The 26,843-nt window shown below is 36.9% G+C and overlaps 1 protein-coding gene across 1 annotated transcript in view; it reads left to right on the plus strand.

Moving 5' to 3' along the window:
* The window catches only part of PLXDC2 (plexin domain containing 2), a 247,051-nt gene that overhangs the window by 121,539 nt on the left and 98,669 nt on the right, over positions 1-26,843 (plus strand). The window contains exons 5-7 of the mRNA XM_037058125.1: positions 4,612-4,734; positions 11,308-11,426; positions 22,111-22,210. Coding sequence (XP_036914020.1) covers positions 4,612-4,734; positions 11,308-11,426; positions 22,111-22,210 — 342 coding nt within the window. The remainder of the gene's footprint in view (positions 1-4,611; positions 4,735-11,307; positions 11,427-22,110; positions 22,211-26,843) is intronic.

The following is a 26,843-nucleotide window of genomic DNA, read 5'->3' on the forward strand; positions in this document are numbered from 1 at the left end:
AATTTAATAGATGGGTTATTTTCAGCAAATTTTTATTTTAAGCACTATTTTTAAGTGCTATTCATTTACCAACTTACCCAACCCTCGTGGCAACTCAGTGATAACGATGCCATTACTCCTCCATTGAACAGATAAGGGAACTGAGGCCCAGAGACGTGAAGGACCTGGCCAGAAAACGACTGGCTTGCACTATTAAATAAATTATCTAATTTTATGTCACCTACCAATCTAAGAGTCACTTAGTAGATTATAATAGAGGAATCTAACTTCAGCCTGTTTATGCAATTTTCCAATTAAAGGAACAGAAGTTGTGGTAGTACCAGTCAAAATAAAAAGTAGCAGGATTTGAAGTGACTACAACTTTGTTCTAAGGCCTGGGTGTCGGAATTTGCACAGAGAGAACAAACAGGTCTTTTCTTCCTCAGACTCCTTGTTTAAGTATGAAATCCAGTGAGAGAGAGGATGTGGTTCTTGAAATTTAATGAATTCTGAAATATATGGTAAAGAGGTCATAAGATTTGAAATTAGAAGACTGGTTCTAGCCATGTGGCTTTAAGCAAATTACCCAGCTTTATTACATGCCTCGTTTAATAAAGGGAAATGACAATATTCTTTTCAAAGTTATTATAGGGGTACATTGAAGAGAGTACATGAAAACAGTGTAATTGGTAAAGGTGAACAAGTATTTGTTAATTTCACTACATCACAGTAGTATTGGTGGATAATAAGTAGGTAACTATAGTTAATGAGTATAAAATGATGACTGAGGAGGGTTTATTCATATCAGGACTTACAATGATAGAATCTTCAAATGACTTGAAAACATTTAGATATAAAAGTACATTGTTTGCTCTTTGCTCAGTTGGTTAGAGCATTGTCTTGACATGCCAAGGTTGCAGATTTATCTATGGTCAGGGTGCAAACAAGAAGCAACCAATTAATGCATAAATAAGTGGAACAACAAATCAATATTTCTCTCTCTCTGCCTCTCTTTCTCTCTCCCCATTCTTCTATCTCAAAAAAATTATATTTTTCAAGTGACTACAGGCCTTCGGCAGAAAGCAGCCCAAGGAGAGCCTTCAAGATGCAAGAGCAAAGCTGCCGGTTATAGTTTAACTTAAAACTTGATGCTGGGTTTACTAGTGAAGGTCGAAGAGAAGTTCAGTGTGTTAGCTATCATTTGAAATTCAAAAAAGCAAAACGCATTTGCTTCTCTTATTTGGATCTTTCAAATGGGGGTATCTTTCTGGTTACCGAGTTATCTGGATGGTAACCACTTGTCTGCAAATCTAATGGCTAGATAAATAAGTGCCATTTAAAGAGGAGCATAAGGTTAGCAGAAAAAGTAGGGGACATTTTATGATTAGCCCTTTCAATAACTACAACTGTCTAAAAATCAATAATAATGTTATTTATATCCTAAATATATTACATGTATAATATATATATAAATTATATATACAATTTGTATATATATATTTAGGATATAGATACACACACACACACACACACATATATATATATATCCTAAATTACCTCAAAATGTGAAAAACCAAGAAGAACGATATGTTGTTTCTGTACAACTGGGCATGCCTGAGACAGTTAAAGAAAAGAGATAAATGTAAATAATGCTACAATGAACATAGGGGTGCATATATTCTTTCACATTAGTTTCTTCAGATATATCCCCAGAAGTGGAATCACTGGATCATAAGGATGTTCCATTTCTAATTTTTTGAGGAAACTCTTCACTATGTATAGTGACAGGTAGACACCTGAAATATCAGGGGAACACTTTCTAGAGTAGATGATTGTCTAACCACTGTGCTGTACACTTGAAACTAATACAAAATAATGCTGGATGTAAACTGTTATTGAAAAACGAAATTTGAGAGAAAAGAAAAGAGGTAAACATCTAAGTGGGTGACTCTGGGTGCCTTTGAAGCTTTGGAAAGAGTGATTGCCTTAAAGGTGTCCTTAATTTGCCCAGCTGGTTCTTACTCAATACCTAGGTACACCTCCCTGCTTTCAGCACCTGTAGGGTGCCCCTCCACTTCGTTACTAACCACTGCTGAGATGACATTTGAAAAACCTGCCGATGTACAGAGAACTAAGTAGAGCCCATCAGCACAGTGAGGCATTTTACTTCTTGTTCCCTGGGAACTAACCTAACATACTGAAGGAGTTATGTTTCGACCTGGCTGAGGAACACAAGCAAGTGTTCTCTGAATTCACCAAATTAAACTCGTTCTGAGGAGTAGTTGGGCATTTGCCCCCTTGGATTGCGTTTCGCAGAATTCCTGGTGGTGGCGGTCCTGATGGAGGCAGTAGGCTATTAGTGGAGTCGGATGAGCTAGTGGTGATAGCAGTTGTTCCATTTTAGTGACGGCTGCTCCGCCTGTAGGAGTCACAGCAACCGTGATTGTAATTTATTTTAATTTTACAATAGTAGAAGAATCAAGGCTGATAATTACAGCTTTTACATAGTAACAAATTCTTTTATAGTTTTACTTTGTTCTCTGGGAACAATTTGCGACTTCATGCGGGTGTGTGATTTTAAATACCAGCGGTAAGAATGAAGTGTTAGAAATCACCCGTGGTTGTGCATTTTGGGGCTCTTTCTCTAGGAACCACTGCTGCTTTTCATAGGGTTGTTTCAGAGAATGAATTCGGTATCGATTTAAAGTTATCTCACTGGCTTGAGCTATTGCCTGTATTTTTAAATCAAGCAAAGTTTCTTCTATTAGTGCTCAAAGAACATATAGAACTAATTATCCAGAGCTACCATCCCTGCAAGAACATTGGCAGAGTCTGATGTCATTTTTTCCTTAAATTCTCAGACTTATAGAAAATGTCTTAACTTTTTAATGGTGAAATTATAAAGGCATGTTGGTGAGGAGCAGAGAAAAAAAATAAATTATACACCCTGAAAAAAATAGTTACTATCATCTTCATGATGTCAAGGATGTGATATGGTGCTTTGAACTTCAAGAGTGTCTAAAAATCTACAGGGAATAAAAGCAATGACTGCATCATTTCATATACTGTCTTTTAACACATTTGAGCTATGTGAAATTGCAAATGTACAAAATCCTTCTCCAGACGTAGGAAATTTATTTTGAAGGCTATTGCTCATCGAATAAGAAACAAGATGTCATCAATGATTAAAACACATGCTAAAGACTGTACTAGTTAAAACACACTTTGAGGTTAATAGCTAGAATTTAAGTATACCTTTGGAAAAAATGAAAAGGAAGTCAAGGGAAGAAGACATTGGTCCAAAAACAAATTAATTCCAAAGTAAATTAACTATAGATTTACTTTTCCAGTAATTCACCTCGATATTCCAGTTGAGAATTTGAAACAATAGAGAACACGATATTCCAATTAAGTCTTTCTTCAGATCACAAAGTAAGATGACAAAGGTTTTAACACTTCTAGAAGTTTCAGTCTTACCTAATTTTGTATTTTTTAAATCTTGCTTGTTTTACCAATTACTGGAAAAATAGAAAAAAGATCTATAGTGGCCCTAAGGTACCTAGTTAACTACGATTACCCAAACATTGCAACTACATTTTCACAAATAATTTGCTTTGGATTTTACTTTGTAATACTGTGTGTGTCTATTTGCATATATGTTCTTATTTGTACATGTCTTAGATTAATATTAAAATGAGTTAACATTCCTTGAGCTAACTCTCCTTTCCTTTCCAACCTAAAGACTTTGAGCCAGGAAACCAGTACAGGATTAACAATTTGTCATGGATAATCCACAAAGTAAATAAACCCAGTGTGAATAATTCAAAGTGGGTAGTGTTGTAAGGGAGAAGCTATTGAAAGTTAATTCAAGAGGAAGTTCTCTATAGAAATTCCCTCTCATTATTCCCTGCTAAGATAGGCTGGTACTGATAAGCAGAGAGGCATTTGTTCATTATCAGCGTTTTGCCATCTTATCTGCAAACACTTAACCTTTATCTTTTTGATGAGGTGCTAGCCTTATAAAGGCTGGGCCAGTCTGAGAAATGTGCAAGTTTTCCATGGGTGCTTAGCCTCCTTTCAACTTAAAAAAAAAAAAGGTCTGAAACATTTGTTGCATTTTAGTAATGGAGAAAGATAAAAAAATAAATATAAAAACATGCATGTGTCGTTTTTAAAATGTCCTAAATTGAGATTGTGGTTTAAGAAATTGCAATTAAACATTATGAAAATGCATTCATTTGTAAAAAGGATTTGCATTGCATAAGTTTGTGGTGTTAAAATAACAAGGGATTAATAATAGAACATTTAATGTTGGAATACTGATGGTACTATGTTAGTCTTTTCAGCCTAATAATCTCTTTCAGATAATAGTCACTTTCCCCACAATTACAGTTGTTCATGGCGTCGATTTCTGATCTGACAGTCCGGGAGCTACCGAGTCCTGTGCAAATTTGTTACCTCATCCAGACCCAACTATTGTGGAACAGCCATCCACACATCAATTTTGCTCCTTTTTTCTAGCTCCTATGATATTTTATTTTCAAAACAGGACTGCAACCGAGTTGGACGTATTTTAATTAAAATTTTATCTGGGCTCTTTTTTAAACATATTTTCTGCTTTTCCAATTACAGGCTTCATATACACTGGAGAAGTGGTGCATCGGATGCTGACAGCCACGCAGTACATAGCACCTCTCATGGCAAATTTCGACCCCAGTGTCTCCAGAAATTCAACAGTCCGATATTTTGATAATGGTATGTATTGGTTAGCCTGTTCTTTACTGAATGTATACTTTTAAACAGTGGTCATCAGATTCATTTTAATGTTTTGGCAACCTGGGGTGCTTTGTTTTATTTTGTCCTCGGTAGATTAGATTTGTAAACTGCTTGGTGCAAATGTCCTAAGGTGACAAGTGTTAAACAGTTAGTATGTAAAGTGAAATACATAGTCAAATGTCACTCGTTTATTCATTTGTTTGTTCAAAAAATGTATATTAACATCTATTTGGCATTAGAATAAAAGTTATACTAAGCAACACCTCATACCAAGCAAATATATTTGGTACTATTTTCAGTAAGCCCTTGCTGTTGTATTCAAAAAGCTAAATAAGGATAATTTCTTCTGATCTTCCAGTAGAGACAAGTGGCATAATACATTGATATTAATTTTTTAAGTTATGAACTATATATCAGAAGATGAACACACCTTTTAAAAATATAGCATAGTAATAGTTAGAATACATTTTTTAAAGTCCAGTTTTCCTGACTTTAAAATATGAAATAGAGCCTATTAAGGTTTATAATGTATACTAACAACAATTTATCCCTACTGTTTCTTTGGGGGACATAAAATAGTCAAAGATAACCCAGACTATCTCACTAAATGCTATTTAAACCCAAGTAAAAATTTAAGGTCCTAAGGACATAAATGAGTTTTCACATCTACATCTTAGTAATTGAAGGCTCTAACTTTAGTAGAGAAAATATTGTAACAAACAAAGAGTTTGTTGGGAAGCTTAATAAAAGATAGAAGTACAAACTCCTGGTTATGTATAAGCATGGACATGTACATCACAACATGGAGAAGAGAGTCAGTCATATTGTAATACCCACCATGAAGGATGGTTACTAGACTTACTGTGGTGATCACTTTGTAAGGCATATAAATGTTGAATCACTTCGTTCTTTACCTGAAACTAATGTAATTCAGCGTGTCAAGTATAATTAAAAGTGAATTCAAATTACTTAATGATTTAAATACTTTTGAGAAGATAGACATTTTTGTACGCTATAACATAGGAATAGTATTTATTTGTCCAAATAAAATTGTTACCTTTTAAAAGAACAGAAGCACTGGGCATGAACAAAGCTATTTCTACTCTTGTCTTAATGATCAGGGAGAAATTCACTAGTGGGTGGTATAGTGATACAGACTCAATGGTACAGACTCAATGATGCAGCCGTTTTGGGGAATGTGATCATTTTACTAAAAGCCATCTTCAACCAGTATGATGAAACTTTTTATAGTTGAAATTAGCAAAGGAAGAAAGAAACTAAACATAGTCAGAAATATACTCTGAGAAACGAAGTTCAAGCAATTTGAATAACAGGAGTGTTCCAGTATTAAGTAACTGAATGTTACCTGTAACAATAGCTTCCCTCTGTTATTTTAAGAATTGTTATCTAGTTTATCTTCTCCAACAAATTTAATGAGGTACTAAAGCTCAATAAAGTACAGATAAATTCTAAGTATACTTGAGGCAGAACTATACCCAGCAGCTTATCTGAAGCTTATTGCATGACATATCAGACAGAATCACCTGTCTGATAAACAGGAAATGATTGATGAAAGTTGATTATTTTCCAAGCTCTGTCACTGACTAGGTACAATTGAGGACATTCACTCAGGGGCACAGGATTCTGATGACCCAGTTTTTATATCATGAGCATCAAAGTCATAAAGCATATAGAGTATGTCTTTCCATCCATATACTGTCTCATACACCATGTACCTAGACAGTACTTGATATTTGAATTTTACTTTTATTTGAATGTTTTCTTAAAAATTAATGTATGCTACTCCAACTGAATGCTAAATTCCTTGAAATAAGGGCTGTGACTATAAGAAATCATTTTATCCTAAGTACCTGGCATAGGAACATATTCACAGTAAGTCTTCCATAATTATTCTATGAATGAGTAAATTAAAAACAATAAATATGTAAGATGAGTTTTTAATTCTAAGAACTGTAAAAGTAGTAATACTCAAGAGTTAATATATTCTACTTTATTGAAATATCTTCTGGGTAATGCCCAATGGAAATATTGATTTCCTACAGTATGACAATGAAAGATGCGTACTTGCTGTGTTTCGGTAAATGAATGAACCACTTTTGAATATTCTAGGCTCTTCACAACGTCCTTTTATACAAAAGCAGCTTACTGAAATATCTCCAACATTTATTGGTTAGGATCATTGAAAGAATGCTAAAGAATGGAAAACTCAACATTTTAGGAAAGCAAAACTTTTCTAGAGGAGACACCAGCAGTTTAGAAAATTTATCAGATAGTATTTCTGTAAGTTTAAAAATCACTAGATTTTAGAAATAAGACAGTGCTTCCAAATGTTATAGGCAACCTAGATGACTACAGAAGCCTGAGTCACAGAATGGTACTGCAGGAAAAGTAGAAAAGTAATTAAAATAACCCTTTACTAGAAAAATAACTTAAATAGCAATTTATAAAGTATAATTCTTACTAGTGATCAGCAGTTTGATGCATATAAAAGTTCTACATTTTTATGCATTATATTTTATGGTTTTGATATAATAATTTACACATTTTTATATTATATACCCATTAACCTATTTTAGTTGTAGTTATTTTAATACTATTGTCTTTTAGCCTTTACACTAGATTTATTTGTGATTTACCAGCCATCGATCACAATATTGGAGCATTCTGAATGGAAATATATATTTACATTTTACCATTGAGTTTTACAGTTCGTATAATTCTTTTTATAATCAGCATGACTTTATTTCAGCTTGAAGAACACTGTTTAACATTTCCTGTGAGGCTGGTCTAGCAGTGATGACCTCCTTCAGCTTTTGCTTGTCTGCAACACTGTCTCTCCTCCACTTCTGCAGGACACTTTGCCTAATAGAGGCCTCTCTGGTGCCCCTCTGAGTGTCTCATCCCACTCCTTCTAGCCTGCGTGGTTTCTGCTGAAAAACCCATTGGCAGTCTTATGTAGATTCTTTTGTGAGTAAGACTGCTTTCCCTTCCTGCTTTTAAGATTCTTTCTTCATCTCTGTATTCTTGTAATTTCATTATAACGTGTCTCCATGTGAAGCTCTTGATTTATCTTGTTTGCCAATTGGGGGCTTCCTGGATCTAGATGCTAGTTTTTGTCCCTAGAAATTTTCAGCTACTATATCTTTCAATAAGCTGTCCACCCCTTTCTCTGTCCTTTATCCTTCTGGGATCCCTATCATGTGAATATTGGTCCAAGTGATGGTGCTCTCTTTGTCCCTTAACCTGTCTTCACTCTTTTCATTCTGTTTCTTTTTGCGCCTCTGATTGAATGAGTACCACTGCCTTGTCTTCGACTTAATCTAGCCTGCTGCCGGACCCCTCTATTCAAATTTTCATGTCAGTTACTGTATACTTCAGCTCTATGATTTCTATTGAGTAGTTTTTAACATTTTCTCTCTCTTTGTTGAAATCCTCACTTTGCTCATGCATTACTCTTCTGACCTCAGTGAGCCCCTTTATGACTGTTATTTTTTTAACTCCTCTGGTTAAATCATTTACCTCCATTTCATTAAGATCTGTCTCTTGCAGATTTATATTGTTCTTTTATTTGAAACATATTCCATTTCTTCATTTTCTTGACTCTGTGTTCGTTTCTGCACATCGGATAGAATAGCCACCTTTTCTCCTTTCATCTCATCAGAGTGGTCTTGTGTGGGACATGAACCCCATCCATCAGCCAGGCTGAAGCTCCTGGTTGTCCCTCAAACCCTTGTGATTCAGGGGCATGCAGCCTGCAGGCCAGATGTGGCTCAGGATGGCTATGGATGCAGCCCAACACAGAATCATAAATTTACTTCAAATGTTATGAGATTTTTTGTGATTACATGTCGCAATGCATTTAATATGTGGCCCAAGACAACTCTTCTTCCAGTGTGGCCCAGAGACACCACAAGGTTGGACACCCCCTCTGAGACACCATCGTTGTTCTCAGTAACTGAGAGTGTTCCAAAGAGGACATTTAAAGGGGAAGGTCCTCGTCAGCACCTTGATACAGGGGGGTTGTTGCTGGACCCTCAGGAAGTAGCTGGGAAAGATTGCAGTCACACCCCTTCTGGGCGGAAACTGGGAGGTAGGCATGTGTTCCTGCTCTCTCTTCACTGAGCTGGGAGTTGAATCATGGGAGTGCTCCTGCACCCATTTAGAAACTTCTTCTTTGTTTGCTATAATCTCCAACCTGTAACTGCAAGCCCTGTTGGGTCTAGGTGCCTAAACCTCAATGGCAGCCATAAAAGGTGGGGCACTACATGTGTCTACAGCTTTCAGATTAATTTTGGCAAATTGGTTTTGTTGTTGGAGTGAGCTGGAGGGAAAAGGTGGAGGAAGTGTCCACCTGCTCCTTTGGGTTCTGGGCAGAATGACATTCAGCACCTAGATGAATGCTAATTAGATGGCAGACCCTCATGCAGCAGCTTGTCATATATGCAAACACGGCCCTAAGGAAAAGACTGGGAGATGGGCATTTTTGCCTGCCCTCTGTCTGCTGACTCCTGGGGGAATAGCCATGGCAAGTGTGGAAGAGCAAGCCTGTTGACAGTTACTTCTTTATCTGCTACAGGCCTGTTGGAACTCAGGAATGCAAATCTCATTGCCTGTCACGAATAGGTGATCTGGGGCCCTGTCCCTCAGGTGGTACCACAAAAACCAGGTGCTAGACTTGTACATAAGCTCCTTCCAGAGAGAGGCTAGTGACCTCCTTTCATGGTTGCAGTGAGCCGAAGGGAGAACGCAGGAGCTGCTGGTTCCTTCAGGCTCCAGAGAGGATCACAGTCAGCACCTCCTATGTGCAGTTTCAATGTAGGTGTTTTCTCAGTCACCCAATGCATAGCAATCACTCGGCTCCTTTCTGGATCTCTCTCCAAAGAAATTGCTTCCTGTATGGCTATACATTTAGTGTGTCCATGGGAGGAGGGGAATTCTGGAGCCTCCTATGTTGTCATCCTGGTCAAAAGCTCTCAACATTGCTATACTCACAAAGCACATTAAAGACAGTTTTCATTCTGCATGGGTCATCTGGTACAAGGATTACCTGGAAAACAGTCAGAGGGGAGAAAAGCAGGGGGTGTGTTAGTGGTGAGGGTGTGGAGCTTTCCTGCCTCTCTGGGCTCTCCGGTCCTGGCACCTCCAGCTCTTCACTGACCCAGAAACTGTCTGTCATACAATCTTGATTTTTTCTTTTTTAATCAGATATTTAGGAACCTGGAAGACAGGTTGTGATCTTTTAGTTCTGCTTGTTTCATTTTCTGTAGAACATTTTTCAGCAACATGATTTTTTAATTAAACAGAAAATCCAATAGTTAGAGCTAAGCAAAAATGTTAGCCACTTATTTTTTCTTTAAAAAAAAAAACAGTAAAAACAATGGCAGTTAAAACAAGTATATGAATTCTCATTGGTAACTATGAAACTGTGTTGTAATTTATATTTCATGTTAATAGTTTCCTAGTAAACCCTGGTAGATTGACTCATTAGAACATGATATATAACACTAAAGGTTTCCCCAGAATACTTCAAGGAGGCTTCAGAAATCTTAGCCCAGGGCCCTTTAAGCTACCTTGCAGTCTGCTGGAAGCAATACAACAAAGACAGAAATGCAGGCATTGTGAAATCGAAGAAAAATATTTCCATTAGTGTTAAAAGAATTTCCTCAGCCTGGAAAAGTGTAATTCTAAGAATGGAAGAGACGTTTTTAGGTCTTTCATAAGTGATTGTAGCTTTTCTGAATGTGTTCCTTTCTCTCTCAGCATTTGTCAATGTATTTGAAATTCATGCAGTTCACTTGGGCTGCATTTTGAAAGTGGCTTATAGTGGCTCATGGAAATTTAAGCAGCCGGTACCCATTAACATTAATGGACTTCCTAAGGCAAAATTCCCCCATACTGGGCTCAATATTAACCTCAGTATGAGGTTAGATTTTTACCAAATATTTAGAGAATACTCAATTCTTTGACAATATTTCAAATACTGGGTGTTTTTTTAAAACTGGAAAACCCTTGTTTTATTCATTCTCTCTTGTTCTTTGTTAACAGCAGACATTGTGGTCTTTTACCCTTCAATTCCATTACATCAAAAGAATAAAGTGTTAACATTTCACTTGAAAATATATAATACTTTTAAAAAATCAAATTAGTCTGCCTTAGCAAACAGCATTTATCCTAAAGTTTTAGTATTCTTAACAGGTGATGGCCAAAATCCAAACTATAGAAGAATATTCTGAAACTGTGAATTCAATTTAGATATCATCAACCTTCACCATCCTCTTCACTGCCGTTAAACTGGATTTCCTCATCATCTCCAGGACGAAATGTGTTTGTTTCATTGATTTCCACATGTTCTGGAAGCTCGCTGTATGCCACATGTTATTTCAGTAACAGTATTCCACTTAACCTTGTAAAATTTAAGTAGCACAACTACTAGATTTGAAGGCTAGATCCATGGTTTTGTGAAGGTTCCCACCAGAATTGACTGACAATGTTTTTCTCATTGTATTTCTTCTGTTCTGATGGGATTTATAGGTACAGCACTTGTTGTCCAGTGGGACCACGTACATCTGCAGGATAATTACAACCTGGGAAGCTTCACATTCCAGGCGACCCTCCTCATAGATGGACGCATCATCTTTGGATACAAAGAAGTAAGGCGTTGAAGATTTTCTTCCTCCTTGACCTTGACCTCTATCTGTTCTTTCCTTCAAATATCAAGAAAGAGACACTTTATAGTCATGAACCTTAAATCATTTTCTCACCTCTTTTTTTTCCTTGATAAAACGTATATGTTTTTAATCTACTGGATATCACTGATCATTAATTCTTTGCGTTTTGTTTTGTATTCTTATGTCATTGGCATTATGATCCATGAATTTTATAAAATCATTGAATGATTATAGACCTCAATTATATTGTCAATAGACAATATAGACAAAACATATAGACAACATTCACTATAGTGATATTATAATGAAATAACTCGGAAAGAAAATATATTCGATTTGGAATATAATTTTCTATGTGTTTTGTTTGTTTGTTTCTTGCCTTGTCAACTTCTGAGACATTTTTTGGTTCTGTCTCCAACACTATTAGTAAACATGAAAACTTGTCTGGCTCAATGACCCAGAACTGAAAGTGTTCCAGGGCAGCCTTTCACCAATGATTATTGGAGGCCAACAGGAAAGATTAATTAGAGATCTAAGTGCCAGAAAGAACAAAGGAATTCAAACTTAAAATTTGTTTCATTTTAGCAAATTGACAAGGAATGGAAACTTACTACATTGTAGCCTTAAATGTAAAGAATGTCTAACTTAGAATAATAACATCTTCAGTTTAAAACTCTATTGACAATATAATTGAGGTCTATTAGACAACCTAAACGTTTGGGGAAGAAACACAGACTATAAGAGTGAAGTTCCAGGAACAGCAGATGTGATGTTTTAGGCAGTCATTAGGCAGGAGAGAATTTCTGACAATGTGGAGTGATAACAGGCATTACCGACACGTGGACTGGTGGGTATTTTTGATAACACACTCTTAACATCTTCTTTTCAATTGAAAGGTTATTTTCTCTTCAGACAGGAATCCCTGGCTATTAGGTGTATGTTAATAATTTTAAAATGATTTACTTTGGTCAAGTCTTCTGAAATTTATCCTTTCTATAAAGTGAAGGATAGTTGTATTTCAGTTAAATAAGCCAACTTAGGGAAATTTTATAATTATGCTAGATGTTTCCACTTCTTTGAAGAATTCTTACATGTGGAATTAATCATACGCTTGGGCAATACTATAGATTGTAGTGTAGGATCTGTTCTGCTTTGTGCTTTGTTATCCAGAGCTGTGTTTTGATATCATAGGCCAATATATTCTTATATCACTCCCTGGAAGCTGCAATAATATCACTCAAAGAGACACAATGGAGTTTTTTCTATAATGTAGTGGGACTGCAGAGCAGTGTTATGGAATGCTAGTTTTCAACAGTTTTACCAACAGTGGTAAAGTCTCTGGAAAGACACAGGGTCAGTAAGTTCAGTGTCTTAAACCTCACTAACTGTAGCCTTTGTCCAAGTAAAGGTTGCGTTCTTATTGTGGTCCCTCTCTAGTCTTTATTATAAAATGATCACCTCCATTTATACTGGTTTTTTTTTAAGATTTTATTTGTTTGTCTTAGAGGGGAAGGGAAGGAGAGAGAGAGAGAGAGAGAGAGAGAGAGAAAGAGAGAAAGAAAGAAAGAAAGAAAGAAAGGAAGGAAGGAAGGAAGGAAGGAAGGAAGGAAGGAAGGAAGGAAGGAAGGAAGGAAGGAAGGAAGGAAGGAAGGAAGGAAGGAAGAAATATCAATGTATGGTTGCCTCTCATTCGTCCCCTGCTGGGAACCGGGAACTGGCCTGCAACCCAGGCATGTGCCCTGACTGGGAATCGAACCGCGATCGTGTGGTTCGCAGGCCATTTATACTGTTTTAAATGGGAGTCTTGCATTCAAGAGTAAGTTTATTTTTCCTATTCTCTCTTTACAGTGGGTTTAGTATTTTTAAATGTTTTTTCCTTTTTTAATTTTAATCAAAGAAAAATGTTCCATTATGGTTTTTCTGTTTTGTCATGGGAATATTAAGCTGATAGGCAATTTTAACACTTTCTTGATATCTTAGTCTATTTTCCTGTTGAACATTGGTCCTTCTGAACTCAGAGTTCTACATAAGTCATTATTATATTATTTTGCTTTATTATCCTTTCTCTGTCCTGTTTACAAAACAATTTCTTATTTACTGTTCTACCTTTTTTCCTCATAATTGTCATGCATTTTATTTTGCAGAGGCTAATTTGTATTTGTGAAATTTGCCACAGTGAAAGTACCCATGTACTTGAATGAGAGCTAGATGTTTCTGGCACTCCTAGAAAAAATACTTAATTGTAAAACCATAAAATAGTTGTTTACATAATGTACTATCCTTGACAAAATGTTTTCACACACATTATACTAGTTTTTAATTCTCCAACAATATCCTATATCCTTAATATTCTTGGCCTTCACAATGGTGCTGGCACATAGAAGGTGTTTAATCAATGTGCCTAATTCATTAATTAATTATGAAATTAGATCATGCACAATTAGCTTTATTTGATAGCTAAGCAGGCCGAGTCAGAGAGGTTAAATGACATGCTTGAGGTTGCAGAGAGAGTTGAGGGCAAATCCTGGCCTAAAAACCATAATTTGGTGACTCCAAGAGACCTCAGCATTTTCCCCCCAAGGATATTGGGTGTAACTATTCACATGTATTTCTCATTTGCTTTTTCAATAAATATTTGTTAATGTTTGGTGTTTAATAACATTTTTTATCTGAGTCCAATATTCTACACAATTTTAATCTCACAAAATCAGGAAAAGTATTCCTATTTAAACTGCATAGCTAACAAAGTCATGAGACTATAAGAATATAAAGACTATACTTTTGTGTCCCTGTACAAGTTAAACTTACAGAACCAAAATTATAGATAAGGAGTAAGTGCAATTCTTTCTGTAATATGTTGCTTCTAGCTGGTAATGCCTGCTTCCTTTTATTTTATTATATTTTATGGAAGAAGACAAAAATTTGATTTTTGCAGAAATTACCAGTAAAGAATTTGGTTCAATTGTAGAATAAAACGTAATACAATAAGATAAATGCTGTGGAAGGTAAACCTTTCTCACCCTGTGCTGTCAAATGGCTGAGTTACAATATATTAATAACTAACCAGGAAACGCTGCCAATTATATCAAAGTGGTTGAAGTATTTCAGTCATTTCTTCAAAAGTTAGCTTACGGGAGGCAGCGTGCGGCACGCGTAGGCCTACAGACTCTGTGGTCAGACTGCCGCAGATGAATCTTTGTTTCATAATTTGGGAAAGTTACTTACCCTCTCTGAGTATTTCAGGTTCCTGCTCTGTAACTTATAAATGCAACTACCTCTTGGTTTTTGTGAGAATTACGAGATAAATTTTAAGCACTTAATAACTGCCTGGTATACAGGAAGAGCTCAATAAATGCTAGATTTATCAAATTTGGAAGTTGTTATTAAAATGAATAGGGCATCTGGTGAAGGTAGAACTTGTACAAGTTCTACTATTGAGATTGAGCAGGAAAGGTGAATAACATGTGGAAAGCATATGTTGAAGGCATCAGGTAGCTATCAAAGAACAAGAACTTGAAAAGCCATGATTCCAGAGAAAGGAAATCACGAAGTGACCCCAACAAGACATTTGATACTTCAGACGCCAGGCTGAGCAGATGCTGAGCAGAACTTCAGTCAGTCTCGGGGAGTTGAGGAAAATACAAGAATTCAGGGCCACTAAGACCAGAGGTCCGTAGTAAGTGCCCAGGCATTAAGTGGAGATTCCTGAAGGACTAGACAGTAGGAGTACGGGCTAATCAGAAACATACCGGCCTTTATAACCACCGATGCTCAACTTAGAATGAGCGTAGTATTAATCTGCTCCATCCAAACCACCAAATGAAAAGTAGCAAACCTTCTCTGGAGGAAGAAAATATCATCTACAGCCTCACAGTATCTCTTAATATTTTGTAAACAGTGCCCAGTATTTGATCAAAATTTACCTAGCAGCCAGGGAGACATGAGCCATAAATGAAAACCTAGCGGAAGAAAAATGATAGAAACAGACCCATAAGAAATCTAGATATTAGAGTTATCAGCCACAAAAAGAACTGTTATTACTATAGTTGATAAAATAGATGATGAGATGGTTGATTTCATAAAGTAATGAAACTTGTGTAAATGAACCAAATAGATACCCTGAAGTTAAAAATACATTAAAGTGAAGAGTTGATCATTTGAGAGGACATTTTTTAAAAGATCATTTTTTGTGTGTGCACTTTGGCCTCATCCTTCGTAAACTTGCCTTTGAAGTTAACTAAAATAACAGCTGTGTAACAACAAAGGTTGTATAACTTAAGAGAATCTCAAATCTTTGGTTGAGTAATGCAGAGCTATGACCTGGAGAGATGACTATGGGAAGAATCTGTGCCTCCCCTCTTTCTCTTACCAGTATGGCTACAGCACCAGGACTTTGGTGAAGGAACACTGAATGCTATGAGCAAATCTGCAATCACTTTTATCTTTATAGTATTTCAGTAACAAATGTGGAAGAGAGGGAGGGAGGAAAAACATAGAAGAAATAATTCTAGAAACAGAAAATTTCTAATGCTGGCCCTCCCTCTAATTGGCTACCCTGCCCTTAAGCAATGTATTTGATCTTTCTGGGTGCGTTTTTTTCCTCCAAGCTTCTGTTTCATCCCTGAGGCATCATTGAGGGGACTCTCTCGCAAGCTGCTCTTACTGGAGTTAGACCAAAAGCATTCTCCCTACTCTGACGTTTCCTCACCAAAGGACTTCCTCATTGCTGGGGCAAAGACCTCTACATTCCTCCTTCCCTGACTCAGGGTGCAGAGATCCTCAATCCCCTTTCTTTTCCCTTAGTGTTTTATTCCCAAGGTGTGTTTAGACAAGCCCCCTTGTCTAGCTATCATTCCATAGAATATTTCCACCATAGTTTTTACTCTCCTGAACTGAGTTGCATTGGCTTCTGAAGGTGCGGGCGCCTGCCTCATTGTCACCTTTATATGAAGTTGCCGCTCTGGTTTGTCAAATCCATGGTGGGCAACCTTTAAATCAGAGGTCACATTCGTGTGTGTGTGTGTGTGTGTGTTCACAAAGCGGAAATGTTGCCAACATTTAAATATTTGAAGGTTTCAAATAAAAGTACAGATTTGCGTTTTGTCTTGAGAAATCAGAAGCTTTGGATCACTCGTTACTCAGAGTGCGCACCCTCCAATTTCTCCCTCGCCAACTTCTTTCTTACCCCAGGCCAGCACTAGCTTCTGAGGAGAGTAAGTTTGAGACTCCTCTTTTAACATAGGGGCTGTCTATACTTGTCAAATTTAGACTGTTATTTGTCTCCTTCCAGGTTTTGTATAGGGTGTGATTGTGGACATAGAGCAAGAGGGATGTTAAGAATGTGTTTTCAGCATGAGGCTCTCCTTAGCTTTCATGTCATCAAGTACCTGGCCTATGAAAGAGTTCAGTAACTGTAAACCAAAAAGGGATTTAAATAGTTGTGTGAAATGTTAATGACATACAGTAAAGAAAATCAATTATTTAATTGTCATATTTAAACAGAAGCCTTCCTATGCAAATATAGTTTTTAGACAACTAAACACTAACACTCTGGACTTTATGTGTTATTTTGATAATAATAAAAGACTTTTTAAAATTGGATACCCTACTGAGTTACACAGAAGCCAGATCAGACATTAAGGAAGACGAGGAAAGAAATTAAGGGTTGAATGCAGGTGAGAATGGGTCAAATAGTAAGCTTTGGGTTAATATATATGTTACCAGACACCATATTACTGACAAGTGAGTGGAAAAAAATAGTGAATGAACAAAAATGAGTTTAGAGTAATTCTTCCCAGTTTCTTTCTGATAGACATATGATTCATACATTGACACACATACTGCACAATCAAGCCCTTGCCGGGATGTTGTGCCGCTTATTAGATAGCTAGCTGGGTCCGTAATGGGAAAAAGAAAAAGAATGTCTTGGTGAAATTCACAGGGCAGAACAGACAGGAAAATAAAACCCCATTACCTCTGACTGAAGCAGCAAGCTGTTACCTCCCTGTTTAAGAGACAGACATAGAAGTTCACGTTTTAGGCATTGCATTGGGCACTTGTGTCCTGATGAATGATACCACCAGTGTAGAAAAGGGAACGAGCCCTTGACTTTGAATCTCCCACCGAAGGCCACTGCGCTGTGCCCTGCCTTTGCTCACTCCTAATCTTCCCCACCTCAGTGGTGTCTGGTTATTGCAACTCCTTTCTGCACCTGTACTTAATTTGGTTCACTGTACCATTTGCAGGAAAAGTTATGATTGCTTAAATAATAAATACATCTTTTTAAATGACATAAAAATTAAAATATCTAAAAATAATTTATAAATGTTTCTATAAGCCAAACCACAAGCATATTTTAACTGATGTCAATGCCTCTTTTCTATATATATATCCTATGGGTGAATGTATTATGAAACTCATTCTCTGAAATTTATGATTCAATACAAATCATAGAGAGGCCAAGCAAAAATTTGGCTTTGCTTGAAGCCAAACTTTTGGCTTGTGAAGGGAAACTATCATGCGTACATGAAGGTCATGGGGCTACATTTTTTTAAAAAGCTTATGCAGTAAAAAGTTTATATAATTTCAGACTGGTTTCCTAACATCCCCAGGAACTAACTTACGAGAGGTATTTTCCAGATGAATATAAATTTGTGGAAAGGAGAAAAACAAACTTCTCATAAGCAAAGGTTTTAGAGTTTTCATACTTGGATGTCATTCTTGGCCATGACTTCTCTGACTCGTGTACCTTAAATCCTTGTAAATGCAGAGTCCTCCAAAGAACAGGTGACTGTGACAATATGGCAAACCTGTTCTTGTGCTCATTGTGTGCAATACCAGTTTATTCCTATGCACACACACAAATGCTTTGTTGATATTAATCAAAAGGCAGCCCATTTCAAACATGGTTTGAACAGTACTCATTCATCTTACCAGTCTCTAATCAGAGTGACGTAGAGACGTGCGGACTGCTCTGCCTTGCTCGCAGAAGGCTTACGCAGCTCAGTCACTTGGCTGCAGTGAGGGAATGAGTGGTCCTTTTCTCACAACAACCCCACACCTTTGATATTTGGAAGTAAAAAGACGACAGTCCAAAAAGGCAGAGTGGGAATGATCATGACAGGATCAGGTGGAGACAGGCAGACATGCTTCTGAAAGAAATCTTTGAGAGAGCCTGGAGTTGTTTATCTCTTCCTCATTAATCTTTTATAATGTTAGTTATTTAATTCAATTGACAAAAGTAGTTTTTTAAAACCTGATATGTAATCATTTCATAAAAGGCCTGGGTACCATCTAGGAAAATGTGGGGAATCAAAAGCTTCTTATACATTTTTATTTTAATATTTAATCAGGATAAAAGACCACAGTTTTAGAAAGTCTAAGCTCTTATTCATGAACTCTATAAAATGTTAAAGAAAAGCATTTGAAGCCAGTTATCTGCCATAAAGTTATCATCCTTCCCAGCCTTTCTTCTCCTGATCCTCTCCGCCTGAGAACACCAGTCCTTCTCTTCAGAGTGACACAGGCTTCTCCGCACACCCAGGGCACACCATTCTTACCACATGCACAGTGCGTAAACTAAGGGTGTGCAACACAGCGGCACTGATGCAAAGCATAGTTCCTTTTTCCTGCCAGTAAGACCAAAAGTCTTGGTGGCATTGTTGACTCTTACACTTTTCTCTATTAAATGTATGGCATGTCTTGGTGATAGCACCTTCAGAATTCATCCGGAATCCATCTCTCTCCTACACTTACACTGCAGTGTGGTCCAAGCAACCCACCTCACCGGGACAACTGAGATGCCCTTGTAACTAGTTTCTCTGTTTCCCCTTGGCCCCACAGTCTTGACCACACAGTAGCCAGTGTGATCTTTTTCAGATGTAAGGGTATGTCCTTCCTCTGTTCAAAACCCTCTACAATCTTCCCCATATGACTTGGGATAAAATCTAAAGCCATTGCCATAGCTTTCAGGGAGTACATGCTTCCTATACCTGCCCCCACCCCCTCCCATCTCTTGTGACACTTTTATTTACAACTGCTCCATGATAACCTTTTAATTCCTTTAAGATACCAAAAGCAATTTAGTCAAGGCTGCATAACAGATTACCCCCAACCGTAGTGGTTTAAAACAACTACATTTCTTGTTTCTCACAAGATACCTACGGATCAACTCAGTGGTTCCAGTAATCTGGGTTGGACTCTGCGATACTACCTGGGCATACTCGTGTGTCCGCTATTAGCTGGTGGATTGGCTAAGGGCTTGCTGGTCAAGGATGATCTTTGTTGGAAGGAGAATATTTCTCCACATCTCTCCTATATCTTCAGCAGAACAGCAGGGTACATTCTCATGCCAGTGGCAGGGGACTGAGAAGGGAGGTGGAAATGTGCAAGCACCTTTTTGAGCGTCCTCTTTGCTTCATGTTTGATCTTCTTTTACTATGTTACTGAGCCCAGCATTAGAGCAGAAGACAACAACCCAGTGAAAAGGCAGAGTGGGGGTGCGGGACGCTGTTACTGCAGTCAATCCACCACAGACAAAAAGCACCAGAGGAGAGGGTTTGACTTCAAGACAGAATATAAAAGAAGGCAGTGAAAGGAAGGAAAGAGCTGCAAAAAACAAAATCAAATGAAAGATGTCTAGGTAAGGGACAAAATGATAAGAAAGAGAGCTAGGAAAGGTAGAGTGGAAAATCCAAAGAGAAGGAAAAACTGCTATAGCAGGAACCAAGACATGTGACCTGGAATACAAACTCTGGCAGGAAAATATTATATTTTTAATGACATAATAGGATTTTTCAATTGGTAGTAGTAAAAACTCAAGTTCTGCTTTGAATTTGGGGGAGAAAAGACTTGGGGTGGTGAACCCACAATACAACATACAGATGATATATTCTAGAATTGTATACCTGGAACCTATATAAGTTTATTAATCAATGTCACCCCAATAAATTAAATTTAAAGAAGAAATCATGAAAATGATTTGAAAATAAAAAAGGAGAGAGAGATGCAATCATTATTGTAGAGTTTTTTGGCAACATACTTCACACCTGGCAGAGACACGCTGCTGTCTTAGATGCTGGAGAACAAAACCAAGGGACACGCGCCAGAGCAAAGCCTTCATACTTGCTTCTCGGCAGGCGTGTCTTCATAATGCAGTTTTAAAGGAATTATGACTTCGTCTTATTAGGACATACAAAATATAACCCAGGTGGGGATCTTTTTTCTGTGCTTTGACCATTCTTTTGTCTTTTCATCGTTAACTGTAAGTCTGTCTTAAATATGAATTGCTCCTTCTCATGGAGCGTGACCCTGGGTAACCGAGTATAATGCCCATTTAGAAAAGGGATCCATATACTGATACTGAATAAGTATGTCAGGGTTTCATTTAGTTAATGAACTTTTAGGACGAAAAATTGAGGTTTGTTTTGTTTTGTTTCATTCGTTGCCCAAGTACCACAATAATGTTCAATGACAGGTAAGAACCGGGCACACCGGTATAGAATTGGCGTATAACATTTTTTTGAGAGAGGACAGATTTAGCGCATAAAGGGAGAATGTCATCTTCCATTTATGGGTTTCAAGATCATTTCAACAAATTCCAAAACATTTAAATTTCCTCTTAATTGCTCAATTTCAACAAAATAGCCCTTTTCAATTTCATGATGTCACAGGCAAAAATAAGCCCTCATTATGTCTTCTCTCCAGTTTATTTTTCCCATCTTATGGCTATGCCATTTGTGAAGGTTTATACAGCAATGTCTGATCTAATATTTTCTGTAATGAATTACCCACAGATGGCCCACAACCTGTTTATTCTGCTTAAAGACTTTTGGTGATTTTTTTTCTTTCCTTTTTGTTTCTTGTTCTTTTATTTGTTGAAGATGGTTTCATTCCATTTTTATTTCTATAAAAATGATAATAAAGTTAGTAATCATTGTTATTCAGACCCTTTTAATTTGTCTCATTTGTAACTGCTGTATTATGATTAGTATATTCTCAATGTGTCTTAATTTTCTAAACTGAAAATATTAGTTACCAATGTCTGTCACATTCAGATATGGGTTTTCTCTGAGTTTTAAATTATGGAAGTGTGACTTTGAGATAACCCATCCTAATTCATGCTTTCCATATGAGTTTCAACCAAAATGGTGACATTTCACATCTATTAATGATTGACAAGTATCACTACATTGTCATGAGCAATAATATTATTAACTATATCTTTAGCAATGCACTTATTTGTGTTTCTCTAGGTTTTATATCTATAAGGCTGCTGTAAATAAGGTTTTTAAAAAAATGAAAATAATTATATAATTAAGTCCTTTATGAAAACAGTGCAAGAAGAATTTATGTTCCTCAAGTGATAGCCAGCACTAACTGCGTTTATGGTGCACCTATATGTGTGATAAGTTTTCATTACCCAGCATCAGTTACATGCTCCGAGAATCTATTGCTTTCATCATTAAGTAGGCGACTATAGGACCAGAAACTCCTGTCACTTTAGCCCATCAGTTAGCACTAAATGGATGTGATTTTACTTACTGTATGTCTTTCTTCCTTAATATTCACTACTCTTTCTCTAGTTCTTCATCTCCATTGGCTGATTTTATTTATTAAACAAGATGAAATTAAAATCTGACACAGCACTCTGCTTTTTCTTTTGTAGATTCCTGTCCTGGTCACACAGATAAGTTCGACCAACCACCCGGTGAAGGTGGGGCTGTCTGATGCATTCGTCGTAGTCCACAGGATCCAGCAAATCCCCAGTATGTACAGGAAGGGAAATCGCAGGGTCTGAGCCCACTGTGGGAGGAAATGTAAAGGAGGTGGATCTGGGCTGATGTTACTTCTTTGAACAACCAAATCACTTAGATAAGTGCTGCTTGTTCATTATATTGTTTGACTTATAACTTTTACTCAGCTTTGCGCGCGCTCTCTCTCTCTCTCTCTCTCGTTCTCTCTCTCTCTCTCTCTCTGTTACTCTTGAACTAATACCGGTAATTTAAGTAAAGTGAAATTAAATAGTCAGGCAAGAGTATGTATTTTGGATTCGTTGAGATGGTTAGCTTGGTTGTGCAGATATATTTCTTTTATTAAGAAGAAGAAAAACATAAAAGAGAGACAGATTATTTCACTAATAGGTGTATGGTGTTTTCATTTGTTTAGTGTAAATACATTTATAGCAAATGAGCAGCTTTGTACCTTTTTGTGTTTAGCATATTTATATGAGGCTGCTTGAGAGTCTAAAGAAAGGTGAAAGGAAAAGTATAAATTGAGGTGAATAACAATTTTGGCAGAATTATACCTACCAGAGAAGATATGTATTTTATTTTTTTAATTTTTTTTACCTATGTAGTCTAGGTTACCTTTGAGTCTAGGTTACATTTTATAGAATAAAAACATGTGCTACTTTGAGCAGCTGTTCATCATATTAGAAATTCAAAATATAAGTGCTGTTTGCAGTAGCCTGACCGTGTAAATAGCTGTTGTTGGAAAGCCTCTGCTTTTTAAACCTCTTCTATTTCAAAGACAGTCTTAAGGGATGCTGGGGTGTGTTCATACCGGACACACTTGTTTGTTTGTACCCCAGATGTGCTAACATAAAGCAAGAGGTGATAATAAAACACACCTCAAGATTAGGTCATTTCTTTCCCTTTTGTTCAAAGTTCTTTTTCTCCTTCTATTTTATGATATGCTAGACTTAAATTATCACATGCATGTATGCTGTTTGGTCTTGACTTGAGCTAATGCTCTTTAATTGTGCCACCTCTCAAGTATGGAAAGTAGATGGAGTGGAAATTAGAATTTTCAGGGCAGTGCATTGACTGGCAACACAGGGTTTATTTTACAACCATGATTCCGAAGAACATTCAGAGGTGGCAGTTCTGCTGAGGAAGAACATTTCTCCATGTTTGCTCAGAACTGGTGGGACACGATATTCAAGGGAACTGTCAAATCAAGACAGTCTTCTGGCAACAGAGCTGTGCCGTGACAGGGCAAGGCTGTGTAAGCACATGTAGGAACACATTGCACACTCGGACAGCACTAGGAAGGGAGCTGAGAAAGGATCCTGTTGGAAGAGGGTTGTTCTCACCTTCTTTCTTTCAGAGACTTTAAATCGAGTGTGACTTGAGTCAGTTATTGCACAGGTGAAAGGGAACTCCACTTTTAGTTTGTTTGTGTTCTCTTTTCATCCCAGAATGAATTTTATTCACAGCTTCCTCAGATGGCGTCTTAGCCCACGTGGATGTTCTTATATGTTAGTGTTTAGAAAAAAAGATGGTCAAAAATAGAAAAGAATTTATTTTACAATTTTAACATTTTCAATATTTATAATTTTAATATTTTAATATTCAAGTTTGTGAGAACTTAGACATGATAAAACTGTACTTAAGTAAATTATCAAATTATACCCAGCTGCAATTTTGCATCTATAATAAGTAACATTATGTTCTGGAGAAAAAAATACCCTTCTCAAATATTAATTTTATTGAATAAATTGGCAAAACTCATGGATTTTGAGAACAGATTATGTCTAAAGTTTGGGATTCATCATTCATCTAAAAAAATTACTCAAGCTTTTAGTTCAAAGAAAAGCCCCTGTCGGGCGAGCTGGTGCTGGAGCAACATTCACATTCACGTTTTTGTTTACTTCCCCGAGAAAATCAGCCAAAAGCGAAGGGAAGTTCTGAGTTGCTAACCCACGCCTACCTGCCGTAGATGGGATCCCATTTCAGCACACACAGAGAGGAATAGATATGTTCTACTTCAAAATCTTTTGGGGTACAGAAAAATTTTAATCTCCTTAGAAATCTTTTCCCACATTTATAGAGCGTAGCCGTTTCTGCTACATGAGTGGCCGTGTGAGAGGAGAGCTGTCTTGCTCTGCAGTCTTAGCTCAAAATAAACACATCGTACTTGTTTACGCCAGAGATTAGGCTGACCCCAGGTTAGCACAATACAATTACACAAATGTTATTTCTCCTGAGAAAATAAGATGATTCCTAGAGATCTGCGTGTTTCTTACGTGTGCAATCAGTCTTTTCAAAACTCTGTTCCCTTATTTAACAGCTTCATTGTTAGGAGTTATCCTCATAGGAAATCTAAATCCCTCATCTCTGTTACCCCGTTTTCCTCTCCTGAGTGGATTTAGGGAAAACTGATTGTTATCCTAAGTAGTAGGCAGTTTCATTTTTTTCTGTGCTCCACAGTGCATTGCACAGAACCCAATTCTCATAAGATAAATTTTCTGTTCCTTTACTCATTTTGGTTACACAAGGTGTGGAATCTATATCCTAGCCTTCATCTAGCTGTGGCCACATGGGAGCATGGGCTACAATCTTGAGAATAATTTTTCCCAGTGGGACCACAGTTGCTATACCATTTTAATCAGATTTGGTAAAGGTTTGGCAAAGCATTCAAAAAGCTGTAAGGCAAATTTAGCTTATTTTTTACAAAGATTTCTCCCCACACTTTCGTCATAATATCAACAAGAACAAAGAAAAACTTTGTTATCAAAGTTTTGGTTATCAAAAGCTCCCAAATAGTAAATGGTTCCGATGTAACTTTCAAGCATAATTTATTAAAGTAGGCTTCATCTTTCCAGAATGACCAGGTGGTCTCATAGTTTAAAATATCAAAGGGAATTCCGGCATGGTTAGTAAATTAGTAAGTAGTTCTGAGGTTACAAGGGAAATTCCTTTGCTCTTTCAAAAAAATTAGAAAAGTCTATGGTGAAATTAACCCTTATATTTAAAGAATAAAATAAAAGATGAATTTTAGTGAAAAGAGTCCAGAACACATAAGGGACATTGTACTGTGGATACTGGTCATGAGACCTTAGGCATTCCATTTAATTTCTGTAACTTTCTTTAGATACAAAAGGAAATGTGTATATAGCAATACCTGGCACAAAGTAAGCACTGTGTTGATATTTATGCCTGTTGTTAATTCATCATTGTAAACATTATTACTTAAAAAATGCATTGATGCTAAGATGACCACACCCAGGCCAAGGGCTCCATGAGCGGGTCCACAGGGGCTTTCCACTAGAAACACCTCAGCCCCCTCTCTCTGAAACTCATCCTTTCTGTGACATTGTTGGTTCTTTAACATCTTGGTGTGTATGCATCTCAGCGTTACCACTTGTATTTCAGAAACTTTGGAGATAGGAAGAACAAGAGATCAGCTGATTCAGTCTCCACATGTACAAACATGAAAGACAGGTGTGCATGCAATGACTGCGGTTATTCATTACAGAAATACAAGTTTAAAAACATAGCTGTGAATTTAGTCATAATGCATGTTAATTCAGAGGAATTTGTAAATAATAGAAAACACAAATAAAATTTAAATTGCTTTTAAATCTATTATTATAAAAAGTTAACAATCATGTTTCTGTATATCTGCATACAATCTTTTGTGTATAGTATACATACACATTAAGAAAATCAGCATTATGCTATCAATATTTTTTCTACCTGTTTTCCCATTATATATAAAATACATTTTTCTGCATTGCTAAGTTCATGTCTAAAATGTAGTCATTAATAGCTGCAACTAATTCTTTTGTTTCATAATTTATGTAACCTGTCTCAGCATTGATTTGCCTTGTAGCTTACTTTTTGTATTGTCAGTAAAACAGTGCTGAACATCCTTGTTTTGAAATTTTCATGCATACCTGATTCTTTAAAAATGAGTACACAGCCATTGAATGTCAATGTGTTTTTTACATACTTTGACAAATTGCTTTCTATAAAGGCTGTACTCATTTACTCCCCCACCAGCTTTATATTATATCCCATTTCCCCAAATCCTATCAGACTATTATAATCTTTTACACTTTGTAAATTTGATAAGCAGAATAGGCTATTTCATTGTTTCTCTGATAGTCTTTTGGTTACCAGAAAGTTTTAACATTGTTATATATTCATAGGCCATGTGTGGTTCCCATAATTCCTTGTTAAATAGCTCCATTAAGTAACTCTTTCTCAGCCTCGGCTCATGTCCCTTCGCATCCTTCTGCACCAGGTGCAGTGTGCGGAGGTCTTCCTGGATAAACAGTTCAGGTCTCGCCAGCACCACTCCTCCTTGTTTGCTTCCCTCTCCTCCAATTTAATGTTTTGAATTTCAGTCTTAATCTCTCAGGGACTGACCTTCACCGTCAGGCTTCACCTTTTCTCCACCCTCTCAGCTTAATGAGCATAACATTTTCAGCAAGAAACCCACAACATCCAGTCACGCCTTTGTGGTTTTGTTTATTTGGAGACCTTGGGCTGTGCCGTTTCAATAACGCAAAATTTATTTGCGCACATGTAGGCAGAATTCTTGTACCAGAAGCCAGTCTGGAAAGCTGCTGACTGAACCTGAAATGGCCCTACAGGTGATGATACTGTTTCT

The sequence above is a fragment of the Sturnira hondurensis genome, unplaced genomic scaffold (assembly GCF_014824575.4).
Source record: "Sturnira hondurensis isolate 20B ecotype Veracruz unplaced genomic scaffold, ASM1482457v3 Scaffold0009906, whole genome shotgun sequence".
Taxonomy (NCBI): Eukaryota; Metazoa; Chordata; class Mammalia; order Chiroptera; family Phyllostomidae; genus Sturnira; species Sturnira hondurensis.